The 18,042-nt window shown below is 51.0% G+C and overlaps 1 protein-coding gene and 1 long non-coding RNA gene across 3 annotated transcripts; one reads left to right on the top strand and one right to left on the bottom strand.

Annotated features, from left to right (window-relative positions):
* Positions 1–3,072: 3,072 nt before the first annotated feature.
* On the bottom strand, positions 3,073–8,982 carry LOC137846625 (cohesin subunit SA-3-like). The gene is made up of 5 exons (XM_068664619.1): positions 8,867–8,982; positions 4,055–4,154; positions 3,882–3,980; positions 3,549–3,645; positions 3,073–3,469 (listed from the first exon to the last, which is right to left on the bottom strand). Exons 1-5 carry the CDS (start codon positions 8,980–8,982, stop codon positions 3,339–3,341), a joined length of 543 nt encoding a protein of 180 aa, XP_068520720.1. The 3' UTR covers positions 3,073–3,338.
* A 1,750-nt stretch (positions 8,983–10,732) lies between these two features.
* On the top strand, positions 10,733–17,468 carry LOC137846636 (uncharacterized). 2 transcript variants are annotated; one of them, XR_011090580.1, is made up of 3 exons: positions 10,733–11,554; positions 16,501–16,560; positions 17,121–17,468. It is a non-coding gene; the product is annotated as an uncharacterized lncRNA (long non-coding RNA). The 2 variants fall into 2 exon arrangements; XR_011090581.1 differs by lacking the exon at positions 17,121–17,468 and having other exon boundaries at positions 16,501–16,635.
* The last annotated feature ends 574 nt before the right edge of the window (positions 17,469–18,042 follow it).

The raw sequence follows: 18,042 nt of genomic DNA, 5'->3' as shown, positions 1-18,042 counted from the left end.
GGGCCACGGGGACCGCTCCGGGGGGGTCATCCCCAGCTGCTGGCAGCTCTGCTGCAGGTGGGTCAGCCTGGGGGGGGGGGGCAAAAATTAGGGAGACCCCAAATCCACCCCCCCAGGGCCCCCAAATTTTCCTCCAAGAACCCCGAATCCCCCCCTGCACCCCAAATCCCCCCCAGGACCCAACCCCCTCCCCAGGAACCCCATATCCCCATACAAGGACCCCAAATCCCCCTCCAGGAACCCCAAATCCCCCCCAGGAACCCCAAATCCCCCCCCCGGGGACCCCAAATCTCCCCAAAATCCCCCCCCAAGGATTGGGGCCAGGTGACCCTCTAAGGACCAGATGACCCTATAAGGACAGGGTGACCCTATAGGACCAGGTGACCCTGTAGGGACGAGGTGATCCTATAGCACTGAGTGACCCTATAGGGTTGGGACCAGCTGACCCTATAGGATTGGGGCCAGGTGGCCCTAAAAGGACCAGGGGACCCTAAAGGACCAGCTGACCCTATAGGATTGGGGTCAGGTGACCCTATAGGGCCGGCTGACCCTATAGGGCCTGCGCTCACCCTCTCCAGCCGCGCGGTGCAGTAGACGCTGAGCTCGAAGCAGCTCAGCACCTCCAGCAGTGGCATCACCTTCTCCTCGTCCGCCAAAAACTTTTTGGGGGGGTCACAAGGGGTGACTGGGGGGTCACCCGGGTGTCCCCCCCCCAAAAAAAATGTCCCCGAGGCCCCCCCGGGGTCCCCTCACCTTGGCCAGCAGCCGGGGCAGGATGGGGGCCAGGCAGAGGCTGAGCCGTGAGCGCTGCTCCGTCACCGGCGCCTCCCCTTGGGGGGCGCCTGGGGGGGAGCACAGGTGACAATGACGACAATGACCCCGCCCGTGACAATGACACCCCCCCGGGGGACAATGACATCCCCCCGGGGTCACTGATACCCCATCATGTGGCACTGACCCCCCCCAGGTGACAGCGACCCCCCAAAGGGGACACTGAGACACCCCCTTGGGGACAATGAGCCCCCCAAGTGACAATAACCCCCCCCCCCAGAGTGACAATGAGCACCCCAAGGTGACACTGACCCCCCCCCCCCCCCAGGTAACAATAACCCCCCCTTGGGGACACTAACCCCCCTAAGTGACAATGACAAACTCCCAACCGACCCTGAACGTGTGCGGGATTTGCTACTCCACCTGGATCCCTACAAGTCCATGGGTCCGGATGGGATTCATCCCCGGGTGCTGAAAGAGCTGGCGGACGTCATCGCGGAACCTCTCTCAATTATTTTTCAACAATCCTGGGAATCTGGAGAGGTCCCGGTAGACTGGAAGCTGGCAAATGTTGTGCCGATTTTCAAGAAGGGTCAGAAAGAAGACCCTAGCAATTACAGGCCTGTCAGTCTCACGTCAGTGCCTGGTAAAATCATGGAGAAGATGGTTCTCGAACTTAGTGAGGCGCACCTGGGGGACAGAGCAGTCATTGGTGCCAGCCAGCATGGGTTTGTGAAGGGTAGGTCCTGCCTAACTAACCTGATTGCCTTTTATGATAAGATCACCCGTATGGTGGACCAAGGGAAACCAACTGATGCGATTTTTTTGGACTTCAGCAAGGCTTTTGACACGGTTTCCCATAGGATCCTACTGGACAAAATGTCCACCATACAGCTAAATAAAAACATCATACGATGGGTGAGCAATTGGCTAATGGGCAGGGCCCAAAGGGTTATGGTGAATGGGGCTGCGTCAGGCTGGCGGGCGGTCACCAGTGGGGTCCCTCAAGGCTCCATTTTAGGGCCGGTACTTTTCAATATTTTTATAAACGATCTGGATGTAGGAATAGAAGGTATTTTGAGCAAGTTTGCCGATGACACCAAACTTGGAGGAGTTGTGGACTCTGTTGAGGGTGGAAAGGCCTCGCAGAGGGATCTGGATAGGTTGGAGAGCTGGGCGATCACCAACCGCATGAAGTTCAAGAAGAGCAAGTGCCGGGTCCTGCACCTGGGACGGGGAAACCCTGGCTGCACGTACAGACTGGGCGATGAGACGCTGGAGAGCAGCCCCGCAGAGAGGGATCTGGGGGTCGTGGTAGACAGCAAGTTGAATATGAGGCAGCAGTGTGCCCTGGCAGCCAGGAGGGCCAACTGTGTCCTGGGGTGCATCAAGCACAGCATCGCTAGTAGGTCGAGGGGAGGTGGACACAAGGTGACAAAGTGGGGACACAAGGGGACAAAGCGGGGACACAAGGGGGCAACACAGGGGGATGTAAAGAGACAAAATAGGGAGAACATAAAGGGACAAAATAGGGATGCAAAGGGACAACATGGGGACACAAGGGGACAAAACAGGGACACAAGGGGACAAAATGGGGGGATTGGTAGGGACGGACAAAATGGTGGGACACAAAGGGACAACATGGGGATGCAAAGGGACAAAATAGGGACACAAAGGGACAAAAGAGGGACACAAAGGGACAAAATGGGGGATTGGAAGGGACAGAACAGGGACACAAAGGGACAACGTGGTGGGAACGTAAAGGGACAAAATGAGGGGGGCATAAAGAGACAAGATGGGGATTGGAAGGGACAAAAAGGGGACACAACGGGACAAAATGGGGAGATTGGAAGGGACAAAATGGGGGGGGCATAAAGGGACAAAATGGGGTGGTGGAAAGGGGTGAAATTGGGAATGAAAAGGGACAAGGTGGTGGGGATGTAAAGGGACAAAATACCCATTTTGTCCCATGCAAAGGGGACAACGAAAAGCGGGACCATGGAAAGGGACAAAATGGGGGGGGACATAAAGGGACAAAATGGGGACACAAAGGGACAAAATGAGGAAAGGCAAAGGGATAAAATGGGGTCACACAAAGGGACAAAATGGGGGGATGCAAAGGGACAGAACTGTGGGGACGATAAAATGGGGACGCAAGGGGACAAAAAAAAAAACACCTCATGCAGGTGACAAGATAGCTGCCTCACAGAGATGACAAACTGGAGGCAACGCAGAAAAATAACGTGTTGGGGACACAGGGACAAAGCATTGGGTCACGCAGGTGACAAAGTGGCAGGGATGCAGAGGGACAAAATGGCAGGGAAGTGAGGTGACAAAATGGCAGCGTCACACAGGTGACAAGATGGCCGCCTCACAGAAATAACAAAACGGTAGCAATACGAAAAATATAAAGCATCCAGGACACAAGGGACGAAATGCTGGGGTCACACAGGTGACAAAATGGAGGGGACGCAAAGAGAGGAAGTGGTGGGGACGCAAGGAGACAAGATGGCGGCGTCACAGCGGTGACAAGATGGCCACCTCACAGAGGAGACAAGATGGCCGCCTCACAGAGGAGACAAGATGGCGGCATCCCCACACCACCACACATCCCCCAGTACCTCGCTGAAGGTCTCGGTCAGCCGCTGGATGATCTCGGTGTTCTGCTGCTCCCGCAGCATGGCCAGCGTCACCGTGCCTGCCGGGAGGGGACACGGCGGGTGACGGGTACGTCCCCCGGGGGGGTGACAGGGGGACGGGGAGCGGGGTGGCCGCACCTCGGCAGCCGCAGGAGCGGACGATGAAGTTGACGAGCTCCAGGAAGGCCGGCTCCCGGTCCCGCTTGTAGCCCTCCAGCCACTCATCCACCGCCACCTGCAGGCACAGTGACACGTGGTGACACGTGGTGACATGTGGTGGCACGTGGTGACATGTGGTGGCACGTGGTGGCACGTGGTGGGACGTGGTGGCCCCACATCAGGGCAAATGCCCCCCACCACGTCCCCTTCTCAGGGTGGACTCGTCCCCGTGTCCCTTTGGGAGCTGGCTTTGGCCCCGTGTCCCCATGTGTCCCCTTTCCCCCCCCATGTCCCCCCCTGTCCCCGTGTCACCTCGATGGCCACCCTGCCATCCATGACGGCCTGGAAGAGGACGTTCTCCTCCAAGCTGCTGCCGTCCTCGCTGGGCTCCCTCCGGGGACGTTTGGGGACCTGCGGAGGTGACACGGGGGTGACAAGGGAGGGCACGGCTTTGGGGACGGGGGGGGGACAAAGGGGACACGTACAGGGCGGAGGCAGGTGCTGGGCCCCCCCCGAGCCCTCCGCTTCTGCTGCAGGGAGGCCTCGAAGTCGCTGCCGGAGTCGTCGTCACTGCTGCTGGTGTCCCTGTGGGGACAGTGGGGACAGCGAGGGGGGGGGCTGTTGTCACCTCCCCCCCCCCAAAAAAAAAAAAAAAACAAAAAACACAACTCACGTGCTGGGGGGGGAGCTGGGAGGCGGGTCCTGGGGACCAGCTGGGCACCGTGAGGACATGGTGACAGCAGCGCTGGGGGGGGGACACAGGTTGGGGTGGTGTTGGGGGCCCCCCCATTTGGAGAGGGCCCCCCCCAGGTCCTGCAGAATGGGGATGTGGGGGGGGCAAACACCCCCCATGAGTCGTTTGGGGGGGTCCCGAGACCCTAAAGACCCCCTGAGGTTACATGGGGGGGACCCAAAGCCCCCCAGAGTCCCATTGTGGGGTGTCCCAAAGCCCCTCAAGGTCACTCGGGGGAGGTCCCAAGGCCCCCAACCCCCCCGGGGCCATTTGGGGGGGGTCCCAAGGCCCCAAATCCTCCCCCCAAGCAGTGTGGGACGGTCCCAAGGCCCCTCAAGGCCCCTCAAGGCCCCCCGGGGTCACACTGGGTGGGGGTCCCAAGGCCCCAAAACCCCTCAGGGTAATGTGGGGGGGTCCCAAGCCCCCCCTGGGGTCACGTGAAGGGGGCTCTCCCCCCCCCCGCCTGCCTCGCCTCGCGCCGCCTCACCTCTCCCCTGCCCGCACCTGCGCCCGGCCCGCAGCGCGCACGCTCACAAACAGGGGGCGGGGCCTGGGGACGGGGGGCGGGGCCTGCGGGGCCCAGAGGAGGGCCCCTGTGGCCTGGGGTCCCTATGGGGCCCTATAGGGGAGGCCTTGTGGCCCCTAGAAGCGGGTCCCTATGGGGCCCTATGGCCTGGGGTGCTTACGGGGTCCTGTAGCTGGGTCCTTGTGGCCCCCTATGGCCTGGGGTCCCTATAGGACCCTGTAGGTGGGCCCCTATGGCCCGGGGTCCCTATAGGACCCTATAGGTGGTCCCTATGGCCCCCTATGGCTTGGGGTCTCTTTAGGGCCCTATAGGTGGTCCCCTATGGCCCGGGGTCCCTGTGGGGCCCTATAGCCGGGTCCCTATAGCGCCCTATAACCAGGTCGCTATGGTACCCCATGGCTTGGGGTCCTGTCGTGGTTTAACCCGGCCGGCAGCTAAACACCACGCAGCCGTTCGCTCAGCCTCCCCCCTCCCTCTCTGGGACGGGGGAGAGAAATGCAAAGTGAAGCCCGTGAGTTGTGATAAAGATAGTTTAATAAGACAGGAAAATAATAATAACAAAAATAATAATAACAATAATAATAATAATGATACAATGGTGATAATACAAAAGTAATAATAGTATGTACAAACAAGTGGTGCACAATGCAATTGCTCACCACCCGCTGACCAATGCCCAGCCTCACCCCGAGCAGTCCGGCCCCCTCCCCCCGGCTAGCCACCCCTATATATTGTTTAGCATGACGTCAGATGGTATGGAATACCCCTTTGGCTAGTTTGGGTCACCTGTCCTGGGTCTGTCCCCTCCCAGCTCTTACTGCACCCCCAGCCTGCCCGTTGGCAGGACAGAGCAAAAGGCTGAGATGTCCTTGGCTTAGTATAAGCACTGCTCTGCAACAATTAAAGCATCGGGGTGTTCTCAGCACTCTTCTCATCCTAAGCCAAAACACAGCATTCCACCAGCTACTAGGAAGAAAATTAATTCTGTTCTAACTGAAACCAGGACATCTATCCACCCCTTATTCCATACCATTTATGTCATGCTCAGGTTACACTCTTTTCCATACATTCTAATTAGTCACCTGTAGTAGTCATGGTAGTGATAACATACAGTATTATATAATAATTCACGTGGTACAATTCAGTTCATGGGCTATTCTCACCCAGTAGTAAATCTCCTTGAGGTACACCCCGGACCTCTCCGTTCTTTTGCATCACCCACCAAGTATATCCAGGTCCCTGAGCGAAAACAATTCCACGAATAGGTTTGCCTTTTCCTGAGGCAGGAGTAGCCCAGACTGTTTTACCCAGCATATTTTTTACATGCACTACAGGAACTTTATCCCCATCTACAGTACGTAACAGGTTTGATTGGGCAGGTCCAGCTCGGTTGGTAGATCCCCTAGTATTGACTAACCAGGTGGCCTTTGCCAAATGCGTATCCCAGTTTTTGAACGTCCCAGCGCCCATTGCTTTCAAGGTAGTCTTTAACAGGCCATTGTATCGTTCAACTTTCCCGGAGGCTGGTGCATGATAGGGGATGTGATACACCCATTCAATACCATGTTCTTTGGCCCAAGTGTCTATAAGGTTGTTTCGGAAGTGAGTCCCATTGTCTGATTCTATTCTTTCTGGGGTGCCATGTCGCCATAGGACTTGTTTTTCAAGGCCCAGGATGGTGTTCCGGGCGGTAGCATGAGGCACAGGATATGTTTCCAACCATCCAGTGGTTGCTTCCACCATTGTAAGTACGTGGCGCTTGCCAGTGCGAGTTTGAGGGAGTGTGATGTAATCAATCTGCCAGGCCTCTCCGTATTTATATTTCAGCCATCGTCCTCCATACCAAAGAGGCTTTGACCGTTTGGCTTGCTTGATTGCAGCACATGTTTCACAGTCATGAATAACCTGTGCTAGAGCGTCCATGGTCAAGTCCACCCCTCGATCACGAGCCCATCTGTATGTGGCATCTCTACCTTGATGGCCTGAGGTGTCATGGGCCCAGCGGGCTATAAATAATTCACCTTTATGCTGCCAATCCAGGTCCACCTGAGCTACTTCAATCTTAGCAGCCTGATCCACCTGCTGGTTGTTTTGATGTTCTTCAGTAGCCCGATTCTTGGGCACATGAGCATCTACGTGGCGTACTTTCACAGCCAGGTTCTCTACCCGAGCAGCAATATCTTGCCACAATGCAGCAGCCCAGATGGGTTTGCCCCTACGCTGCCAGTTGTTTTGCTTCCATTGCTGTAACCATCCCCACAGGGCATTTGCTACCATCCATGAATCGGTGTAGAGATAGAGAACTGGCCATTTTTCTCGTTCAGCAATGTCTAAAGCCAGCTGAATGGCTTTCACTTCTGCAAACTGACTCGATTCACCTTCTCCCTCAGCAGCTTCTGCAACTCGTCGCGTAGGACTCCATACAGCAGCCTTCCATCTCCGATGCTTCCCCACAATACGACAGGACCCATCAGTGAACAGGGCATATTTCTTTTCATTCTCTGGCAACTGGTTGTACAGTGGGGCTTCTTCAGCACGACCCACCTCCTCCTCTGATGATATCCCAAAGTATTTGCCTTCTGGCCAGTCCATGATCACTTCCAATATTCCTGGGCGACTGGGGTTTCCTATTCGAGCCCGCTGAGTAATCAGTGCAACCCACTTGCTCCATGTAGCATCAGTTGCATGATGCGTAGAGGGGACCCTTCCCTTGAACATCCAGCCTAGTACTGGCAATCAGGGTGCTAGGAGGAGCTGCGCTTCAGTACCGACCACCTCCGAAGCAGATCGAACTCCTTCATATGCTGCCAATATCTCCTTTTCAGTTGGAGTATAGCGGGCCTCAGATCCTCTGTATCCCCGACTCCAAAACCCCAGAGGCCGACCTCGAGTTTCCCCAGGTTCTTTCTGCCAGAGGCTCCAGGTGGGGCCGTTCTCCCCGGCTGCAGTGTAGAGCACATTCTTTACATCTGGTCCTGTTCGAACTGGCCCAAGGGCTACTGCATGGACTATTTCCTGCTTGATTTGTTCAAAGGCTTGTCGTTGTTCAGGGCCCCATTCAAACTCATTCTTCTTACGGGTTACTTGGTAGAGTGGGTTTACAATCAGACTGTAATTTGGGATGTGCATTCTCCAAAACCCCACAACACCTAGGAAAGTCTGTGTTTCTTTTTTGTTAGTTGGTGGAGACATAGCTGTTATTTTGTTGATCACATCCATTGGGATTTGACGACGTCCATCTTGCCATTTTATTCCTAAAAACTGGATCTCTCGTGCAGGTCCTTTGACTTTATTTTGTTTTATGGCAAAACCGGCTTTCAGAAGGATTTGGACTATTTTCTTCCCTTTCTCGAAAACTTCCTCTGCTGTGTCACCCCACACAATAATGTCATCGATGTAGTGCAGGTGTTCAGGAGCTTCCCCCTGCTCTAGCGCAGACTGGATCAGCCCATGGCAAATGGTAGGGCTGTGTTTCCACCCCTGGGGCAGCCTATTCCAAGTATATTGGACTCCCCTCCAAGTGAAGGCAAATTGTGGCCTGCACTCTGCTGCTAGAGGGATGGAGAAAAATGCATTAGCGATATCAATTGTGGCGTACCACTTGGCTGCCTTCGACTCAAGTTCGTACTGAAGTTCCAGCATGTCCGGCACTGCAGCACTCAGTGGTGGCGTGACTTCGTTCTCTAGGGTTGCGGTAGATTTTCCATCCCATTTTCTCATGTCCTCTCCATGGTCTCGTAAGTAAAACCACAGGGTGGCACGATATGGCACCCACCATATCGTCTTCCTTGTGTGGATGAACGCCTACCCCTGAAAGCTGAGACACTGCTCTGTACAGGTACAGAGGAGAATAATCTCTCTTCAAGTTGGTGAAACTTTTCAGAAAGTTTCTCCCAGGTGTTCTCTTTCAGTCATTGGACACCGGTTGGTTCAGGTGGGGAGGAAGATAGATTCTCTTCAAGTTGGTGAACCTTTTCAGAAAGTTTCTCCACAGCTGAGACGCAGGCCTGTAAGGAAGAGGAGAGACTTTCTTCGTACTGCCGCAGTTGTTTAGCCACTTCATCCACTGTGGGTTCCTCATCCTCTTTCCAGGCCATTATTGCCAACGAGCTGCCATATGATGATGGTGCACTCCGTACAAACTTCCGCCACATGGGTCGTGTACACCTGACTTCATCTGGATCTTTGGATGTTTGTCTGAGGTCTGGATCCTCATAAATCACTTCCCGTAAGGCTAATTCCCTCAGGTACTGGATTCCCTTCTCCATAGTGGTCCACTTGCCTGGTAGACATCAAAGTTCTTCCTTGAAGGGATACCTTTCCCTCACAGCTGAGAGGAGACGCCTCCAGAGGCTGGTGGATTGTGCTCCATCTGCAATTGCTTTGTCAATGCCAGCGTCTCGAGCAAGGGATCCCAGCCGCTTGGCTTCCCTGCCATCTAATTCCACACTATTGGCTCCAGAGTCCCAGCACCGGAGCAGCCAGGTGACAAGCTGCTCACCTATACAACGACCAAAATCTTTTCGCACATCTCGTTACTCACGCTCGTTTAGGCTTCGGGTAGTTACTGTTGATTTTTCGGCATCCTCATCTTCCTCCTCCTGAATCCTTGATGGCCCAGCGTCGTCGTCGTCTCCGTCATCTCTATACCTAGATTTGGCAGAAGACTCTCTGCGTTCTAAACGACCTGAATCTCTATACCATTTTTTCACCTTCTCTACAGGGGCAGCTTGCACTGCTACCGCTCGTTTCTCTGACCCTGTTACAGGGTCTGCCACAGGGGTTGGAATACCCTCTGCAGGGTCAACTTGCACTGCTACCGCTCATTTCTCTGACACAGCCACAGGAGCTGGAGCGGCTGCAGGAACTGGAGTTGGAGCGGCTGCAGAGTCCACCATAGGGGTCACAGTGGCCGTTGGATCTGTCACAGGGCTTGGAGTGGCCGCAGGGTCTGTCACTAAGTTGATAGCAGTATCCATGGCAGCTCGATAGGCATGAGCCAGGCCCCAGCACGTTACAATGATTTGTGTTACTTTGGAACTGCCAGAATCATGACACCTTTTTTTCAAGCATTCTGCCAGTTTTTGAGGATTTTGCAGTTGTTCAGGGGTGAATTTCCAAAACACTGGGGGTGCCAACTGCTCTAGATGCCTGCCCACATCCTCCCATCCTCCCTGCCACCCACAACTATACTGCCTCCGGGCAGATCTCCGGATGAGCTTCCTAAGAAGTTGTTTAACTTTAAGCAGAATCTGAAGTGCATTCAGGAGGCAGAACAACAAGACTATGGTGGTCTGAGTATCCCAAGGATATTCAATATCTTGGAGAGCTATTGTGACAAGCTCGGGGGATAAGAGGGTGGTGAAGGAGGAAGGCAGAGTGATCCAGGAGGATACAGGGGTGGTGAAGGAGAAAGGGAGAGTAATCAAGTAAGAAAAAATATCCTCCCCTTTCCCCTCCACAGATTGACTCCCTAATGGAAAAAAACAATAGGTATGTGCAGTTCTGGGCACCACAGTATAAAAAGGACATGAAACTGTTGGAGAGTGTCCAGAGGAGGGCTACGAAGATGGTGAAAGGCCTGGAGGGGAAGACGTACGAGGAACGGCTGAGGGCACTGGGCCTCTTCAGCCTGGAGAAGAGGAGGCTGAGGGGAGACCTCATCGCAGTCTACAACTTCCTCGTAAGGGGGTGTCGAGAGGCAGGAGACCTTTTCTCCATTAACACCAGCGACAGGACCCGCGGGAACGCGGGTAAGCTGAGGCAGGGGAAATTTAGGCTTGACATCAGGAGGGGGTTCTTCACAGAGAGGGTGGTTGCACACTGGAACAGGCTCCCCAGGGAAGTGGTCACTGCACCGAGCCTGTCTGAATTTAAGAAGAGATTGGACTGGGCACTTAGTCACATGTGTAATACACAATAAATGTTTGTTCATTGTCTTTTGTAAAAACAAGGAGTTCTGTTTGAGGAGCGGGAGTTGTGAAAACTCCCTGCTGAAGTAAGGAGCTGTATAATGCTTAGCTAGACACTATGAAAATTCCTTTGCTTAATGTAACAAAAAAAAGAACCCTCTCCCCTTCTCTCCTTCTGCATCTCAGTAGCCTCTTTTGTTCAAAAAACACTGCTGCAAAGTTCATGTAACCATCTCCTGATGGTTGTTAAACTAGTGTATCAACATCCTGCCTTCCTGTCTCACGCTGGGCCAACATGACCAAATAAAGAAAGAAGTTGAACCACAACGCCGAGGAAGACTACGGCCTTCATCTTCACGACCACCAGAGGGACAGAGACAACCCCCTAGCAACAGTGCGCGCAGTCGCAGAACATACCCGGACGTGCTGCGTAATCCTGAAATCACCAAGATATAAAAAGGGACCCTGGGGGGGGTGAGGTGCGCGCCGTTGGCGGAGCCGAGACTCCCCGGCCGCCCAGCGCTGTTTTGCTTGCTGTTGCTTACTCAATAAATTCCTTTCTATTATTAATGCAATGTTCTCTGAAAATTAATTAAGGGGGCAACTTATAACAAATTTGGTGCCGTGACTCGGATGAAGGCAACCTGATTGAAAGACCTTCGGAGGGGGCGCCCCGCTGTTTTCAGCGGCCTTCGCTAGGACTACTTTCATTCAAATCCTTCACCGACGAACCCTAAATTCGGCAGCAAGCAAATAAAGCCGGCAACCCCTAGTAATCTTTGTGCACGAAGACCGAACGAAGACTCAGGAGTGAGTAAGTATAGGCCGGTGATCCGTTCGGTTGGGGTTGGGTATCCTGGAGCGTAGCGTTGTGACACGTCCAATTGCGGACGAAGCGAGTGCGGACCCCTCGGTAGTGCGGTTCCCACATCCCGCGAGGGACTGGGCCACGAAAAGGGGGAAGCGATTTGTGTGTGTGTGTGTGAAGGCGCTCCAGAAGATGGGACAGAAGAAGAGTAAGCCTTCTGGTCCCATGGGCGGGGTAACGTCTGATGTTAGGTTACCCCGGGATTAATGATTAAAAATTGGGAGGATTCCCCTTTTAGGCGGGGAAGCAATAAAGTAAAAATGATACATTATTGTGTTGAAGTTTGGGGTGGTAAACAGATTCGAGGAGACCACCTTTACTGGCCCGTATTTGGGTCCTTTGAAGATTGGGTTTGCCAGGCCCTAAATATTTATGTAAACTCAAAGGAACCTTTTAGTTTGGAAGAAAGTGAATATGCACATTTGTGGATCAGCTCAGAAACTCGAGCCAATTTATATCCTCTAAAAGAAAAAGGAGGGAATGGGAGGCACAAGAAAAACCGAAAATTAGAGATCCCAGCCCCACTGCCTCCCTATATTTCACCACCACCATCTGCAGCCCCTCTGACTCCCGGGCTTCCTAATCCGCAACCCCAGGGAGACTCTGATAGCGACTCTGACTCTAGCGCTCAGGGACCAGTGACTAGGAATATGTGGCCGTCCACATTAGCTCCGGGGACGTCCGAGATTTTAAGAAAGACAGGAGGAGGGTAAGCGAGCTTTAATGGCAACTGGCATAATGTTTCCAGCTGCTGAGGAATAATTCTAACTGGAATAATAACTGTACATTGTATATTGTATATATACAAGCCTGGGCATTTTTGTTAAAGTGTTCTTTTATACCTATGTTAATATGTAAATATGTAAATATAAGAACTGCCATTGAGGTGTATGTCTAAGGGAACAAAATTTGCCCAGGCATATTATCGGCTCATCAGGTTTAAATGTTCCCAGTGTAATTGTCTACAGGCAGTTAATTTACAGTGGTCTGATTTTACTTGTGTATCTATATATTGTGGATTTTGGAGGGATTGGGATTGACTAGTAAAGAGCTTCTAGGAAAACGGTGGAATATTAACCACTGTAGATTACAATAGGAAAAGTTCAAAGCAAAGAAATCCTGAGGAAAAGCCCCCTAGGATGTATACTAACACATTGGAGGGATATAGTGGGATGAGAGGGTACAGAGAGTAAAAGAACCCTTATCAAATATTGTAATCAGTGGTGGCCACTTTATAAACTAGAGGATGGAGCGGAGTGGCCCCTAAATGGAAGTATTAATTATAACACCATATTACAGTCAATGTTGTTTTTGTGGAAAGAAGGAAAACAGGATGAAATGTTGTATATTGAGGTTGTTTCAGCATCTTGGAGGGAAAAGGTACGGAATTAAGTTGGCCCCTGACTGAGCCTTTGATGTTGGCATTAGAAAAGTAAAGGCTAGAGAAAGATAAAGGAAGTGTTAAAAGGTTTGTTGAAAGTGTTAAAGGTATTCGAAGTTGTATGAGCAGGGAAAGGTGATGTAGGCATTATCTAAGTAACAGTCTAGAAGTTTTGGTATATTTGCATATTTGCTGTGGTGTTTGTTCAGTTTCCCAAGCATCGGGGAGGGGGGAACAGCCTGCTCCACCAGGGGCCTCTCCAGCGGCCACAGGGGAGCTTCGGCTCCAGCGCCTGGAGCGCCTCCTCCCCCTCCTTCTGCACTGACTTTGGTGTCTGCAGGGGGGTTTCTCGCTCTCCCAACTGCTGTTGAGCAGCAGCTTTTTGTTTGTTTCTTTGTTTGTTTGTTTGGATTGGCTCTGGGCAGCAGTGGGCCCCTTTAGGGCCAGATGAAATTGTCCCTTATCTACCACGGGGAGGTTTCTGTTTTTTGTTTTTGTTTTTGTTTTTGTTTTTGTTTTTTCACGGGGGCTGCCACTGCAGTTTCCCACCCCCACACCCCTCACACCCCCAAACCTTGCCATCAAACCCAATACACTGGGGCAGCTAAGTCATTACTGACTTGTAAAGTATCAGGGATTAAATTAACAAATGAAACCCTAAATGTGATAGGGGTAGAAGGGACTGGGATAACAGTGCCACTTTTGGGGGATACCAAGCTGAGACTAGGGGATAAAATGATCACTGGGCAATTATTGTATGTATCCAAGGCAGAGACTAACTTGTTGGGAAGGGATTTGATGATTAAATTGGGCATTCAACTAGTAAATTGTTAGACTAGAATAACAGTGTTATTAATGGAGTGCTCTCTGGCCCTGAGAGCAAACATACATGTATATTCACCTCTGACTGGAAAGACCCTGAAATGGGTGCGGAAGCAACAATATAGGTGGACAATTTTACCTCAGGGCTATACAGGGCCACCTATCTATTTGGGTAAATTCTAAAAAAGATTTTGGAGCAATTACAACCTCCCAAGGAGGTATTAATGTTACAAATATGTGGATCATTTTAAGGAAAATCGATACTCCCTGATGGGAGAGAAATGCTGAATAAAGTGATAATGAGGCAAATATTAACTGTTTTACATCAGAAGAGTCATTGGGAGGTGCAAGCAATGTGTGATGTTGTTCTAAGAAAGCATGTCTATGTAGGAATATATACTTTAGGGAAGCACACATGCAGAGGATGTACTATATGTCAAAAGGTAAATAACAAGGCCTTCTGTAACCTGTCTAGAGGGGGACGGGAGCCAGGGTTTTGACCTTTCCAAAGTATACAGGTAGACTTTACTGAGTTACTTGTTTGTCGTAATTGACCATGTGACTGGATGGGTGTAAAGCTTTACTGCAAGGGTTAAAGCAGGCCTTAGAGATTGAGTGGGATTTTCACAGCCCCTGGCACCCCTCCTCTTCTGGAAAGGTAGAGCGAATGAATGGTGAAATTAAGAAACAACTAACAAAACTTGTGCTGGAAACTAAGGCTTCTTGGGTAAAATGCTTACCCCTTGCACTGTTAAACATATGGACACAGCCCAGAACTGATGTAGGAATTTCTCCTTTTGAAATGCTATATGGTATACCCTATGACTTGGAATTGCCACTTGATCACCCTCAATTCTAATTAAGACTTGGAAAGAGACTGTTTTAACACCACGATGGGGAAGGCCCCTATGTTGTTTTGCTTACCACAGAAACGGCTGTTCGAACTGCGGAGAAAGGATGGACGCATGCCAGCCGTGTGAAAGGACCAATCCGGGAAGGTAAATGGGAGGCAGCTCCAGGCCCTGACGACTTGAAGCTGACACTAAGACGGACTCGGTAAGTATTTTATATTATCTGTGTATCGTGGGAAGGGGAGGAGGCCCTGTTTCAAAGGCTCCCTAGTAGGTTCCCCTGAAGAACACTGCTGCTGCCAAGAAGAACCGATACCTTGTAGTTCGCTGCAACCGAACTGACAAGCGAGGCAGAGAAGTGAAAACGGTGGGGGACTGAGGGGCCGACAATTTAGATGGGCTCCAACCACCTCCTACGATACATGGGAGTCAGTATCATCATTTTGGTCAGCTATGGGTCTGCGCATCCCCATCAGCCTTTTAAATGGAGCTTGATCAGATGGAAGGATCAATTCGTCATCCAGCAAACGACAGCGGGTGCTCCCAGTTTCCGCATCACATTATGTGACCTGGTGTCAGTGCAGCCATGCTTTAACCGATCAGGATTTTATTTCTGCCCAAGTTCTAACCCAGGAAAGGGGTACTGTAATTACCCGAACATGTATTATTGTGCATACTGGGGGTGTGAAACCATTGCTATGGACTGGACACTCGGGGCTGGTCGGAATAAATTCTTACAAGTGGGATATGGGCCGCAAGGTTGTAACCAACAAGCAGGTCCCCGTTACAGGTGGTGAGGGCATGGTATAGGGTATACAGGAACCTTCCATGGAAATAAAGAAATTTGCAAGGTTCTATATATAAATATAACAAACTTGGATGATACTAGCTGGGTACTAGGAAAAATGTGAGGTGTCAGATTTTACAAACACAGAACAGATAGGGGAGGACTCATACTAATAAAAAGGAGGATGCCGATAGGCCCCAGGCAGTAGGACCAAATGAGGTATTGTCAGAAAATGTCCAGGGAATCCAGCCTGTGGAAAATACTACACTTCCAAGCCTCGGCAGCCCTACGAGCTCAGGTAAAGCCGAGAATGGTAACATAGCTGAGAATAACATATGGGGGGGTCATGAATGCCAGCTACCAATTATTAAACAAAACAAACCCAAATGTAACAAAACACTGTTGATTATGCTTTAGTATAAGGCCTTCATATTATGATGCTATCGGGAATCCTGGGGAGCCCACCCGCACAAACGAGAACAACCCTCTACAATGCAGCTGGGGAAAAGACATAAGGGTAACACTAACACAAGTCACTGGAGGTGGTAGGTGTGTGTGCACGGTTCCTAGTGGGAAGTGTCACCTACGTAATATCATGGAGAATGGAAAACAATCAGCCGAGTGGTTAATCCCAGCCAACAACACTAGGTGGGTTTGTTTGTGAGTGGGCATAACTCCTTGTCTATCACTAAAACTCTTTAATGCGTCTCGTGATTTCTGTATACAGGTGATAATTATACCAAGGATTCTATACCACCCTGAGGATTATATGTACACCCAGACACAGTGGAAAGTCATCATCTGGAAAGACGGGAACCATTCATGGCTCTAACTTTGGCCACCCTAATAATCCTGGGAGGAGCTGGAGTGGGAACCAGGGTAGCCTCATTGGTTAAACAAAATCAAGAATTTACTTCCTTATGCATTGCTGTGGACGAGGACCTGACCCAAACTGAACAATCCATCTCGGCCCTGGAAAATCTATCAGGTTGCTTTCAGAGGTACTGTTACAAAATCATAGGGGATTAGATTTGGTATTTTTTTACAACAGGACGGGCTGTGTGCAGCCCCGAAAGAGGAATGCTGTGTGTATGCTGATCACACTGGAGAGGTAAGAGATACAATGGCAAGACCCAGGGAAGGGTTGAAAAAAAAAAAAAAAAAAGGAAACGGGAGAATGAAGCCCGACAGAGCTGGTACGAATCTTGGTTTAATTATTCACCTTGGCTTACTACTTTATTATCAACAATAACAGGACCTTTGTTGTTCTTAATAATAGCACTAACTTTTGAACCATGTATTTTTAATAAATTGATTGCGATTGTAAAGGGACATTTAGAAGCGGCACATTTAATGCTCATACATGCCAGATACGAGCCAATAAGTACCAATGAAGGAATGGAGGAAACATTAGTTCTTAGTAGCCAGGCATTGCCGAAATTCAATGAACAAAATGAGTAACTAAAAGAAAAAGGAGGGATTGTAATACACAATAAATGTTTGTTCATTGTCTTTTGTAAAAACAAGGAGTTCTGTTTGAGGAGCGGGAGTTGTGAAAACTCCCTGCTGAAGTAAGGAGCTGTATAATGCTTAGCTAGACACTATGAAAATTCCTTTGCTTAATGTAACAAAAAAAAGAACCCTCTCCCCTTCTCTCCTTCTGCATCTCAGTAGCCTCTTTTGTTCAAAAAACACTGCTGCAAAGCTCATGTAACCATCTCCTGATGGTTGTTAAACTAGTGTATCAACATCCTGCCTTCCTGTCTCACGCTGGGCCAACATGACCAAATAAAGAAAGAAGTTGAACCACAACGCCGAGGAAGACTACGGCCTTCATCTTCACGACCACCAGAGGGACAGAGACGACCCCCTAGCAACAGTGCGCGCAGTCGCAGAACATACCCGGACGTGCTGCGTAATCCTGAAATCACCAAGATATAAAAAGGGACCCTGGGGGGGTGAGGTGCGCGCCGTTGGCGGAGCCGAGACTCCCCAGCCGCCCAGCGCTGTTTTGCTTGCTGTTGCTTACGCAATAAATTCCTTTCTATTATTAATGCAATGCTCTCTGAAAAGTAATTAAGGGGGCAACTTATAACAACATGGTCGGAACTTTTGGGTAGACCTGTGCGGTGTCAAGAGTTGGACTTGATGATCCTTAAGGGTCCCTTCCAACTCAGGATATTCTATGATTCTATGATTCTATGACGTCACAGTGGTGACAAGATGGCTGCCTCACAGAGGTGATAAAACGGCAACAGTGCACAAAACTAAAGTATCAGGGACAAAAGGGACAAAATGCTGCAGTCACAAAAGGGACAAAATGGAGGGGACGAAAAGGGATGAAGTGGCGGGGATGCAAGGGGACAAGATGGCGGCATCACACTGATGACAAGATGGCCGCCTCACAGAGGAGACAAGATGGCGGCATCCCCACACCACCACACATTCCCCAGTACCTCGCTGAAGGTCTCGGTCAGCCGCTGGATGATCTCCGTGTTCTGCTGCTCCCGCAGCATGGCCAGCATCACCGTGCCTGCCGGGAGGGGACACGGCGGGTGATGGGGACGTCCCCCGGGGGGGTGACAGGGGGATG

This window comes from Anas acuta, chromosome 35, assembly GCF_963932015.1.
Source record: "Anas acuta chromosome 35, bAnaAcu1.1, whole genome shotgun sequence".
NCBI classification, from domain to species: domain Eukaryota; kingdom Metazoa; phylum Chordata; class Aves; order Anseriformes; family Anatidae; genus Anas; species Anas acuta.
Note: the sequence above shows the minus strand (reverse complement) of the source record. Positions and strands in the feature narration are given on the sequence as shown.

Coding starts and splice junctions, on each gene's coding strand:
- LOC137846625 (XM_068664619.1), bottom strand. CDS start 8,982: ATGTGGCGGAAGTTTGTACGGAGTGCACCATCATCATATGGCAGCTCG. Junction 4,155..8,866: donor GTGGCTAAACAACTGCGGCA/GTACGAAGAAAG, acceptor CTGTCCCCACAG/GGACACCAGCAGCAGTGACG. Junction 3,470..3,548: donor CCGCTCCTGCGGCTGCCGAG/GTGCGGCCACCC, acceptor CCCTCCCGGCAG/GCACGGTGACGCTGGCCATG.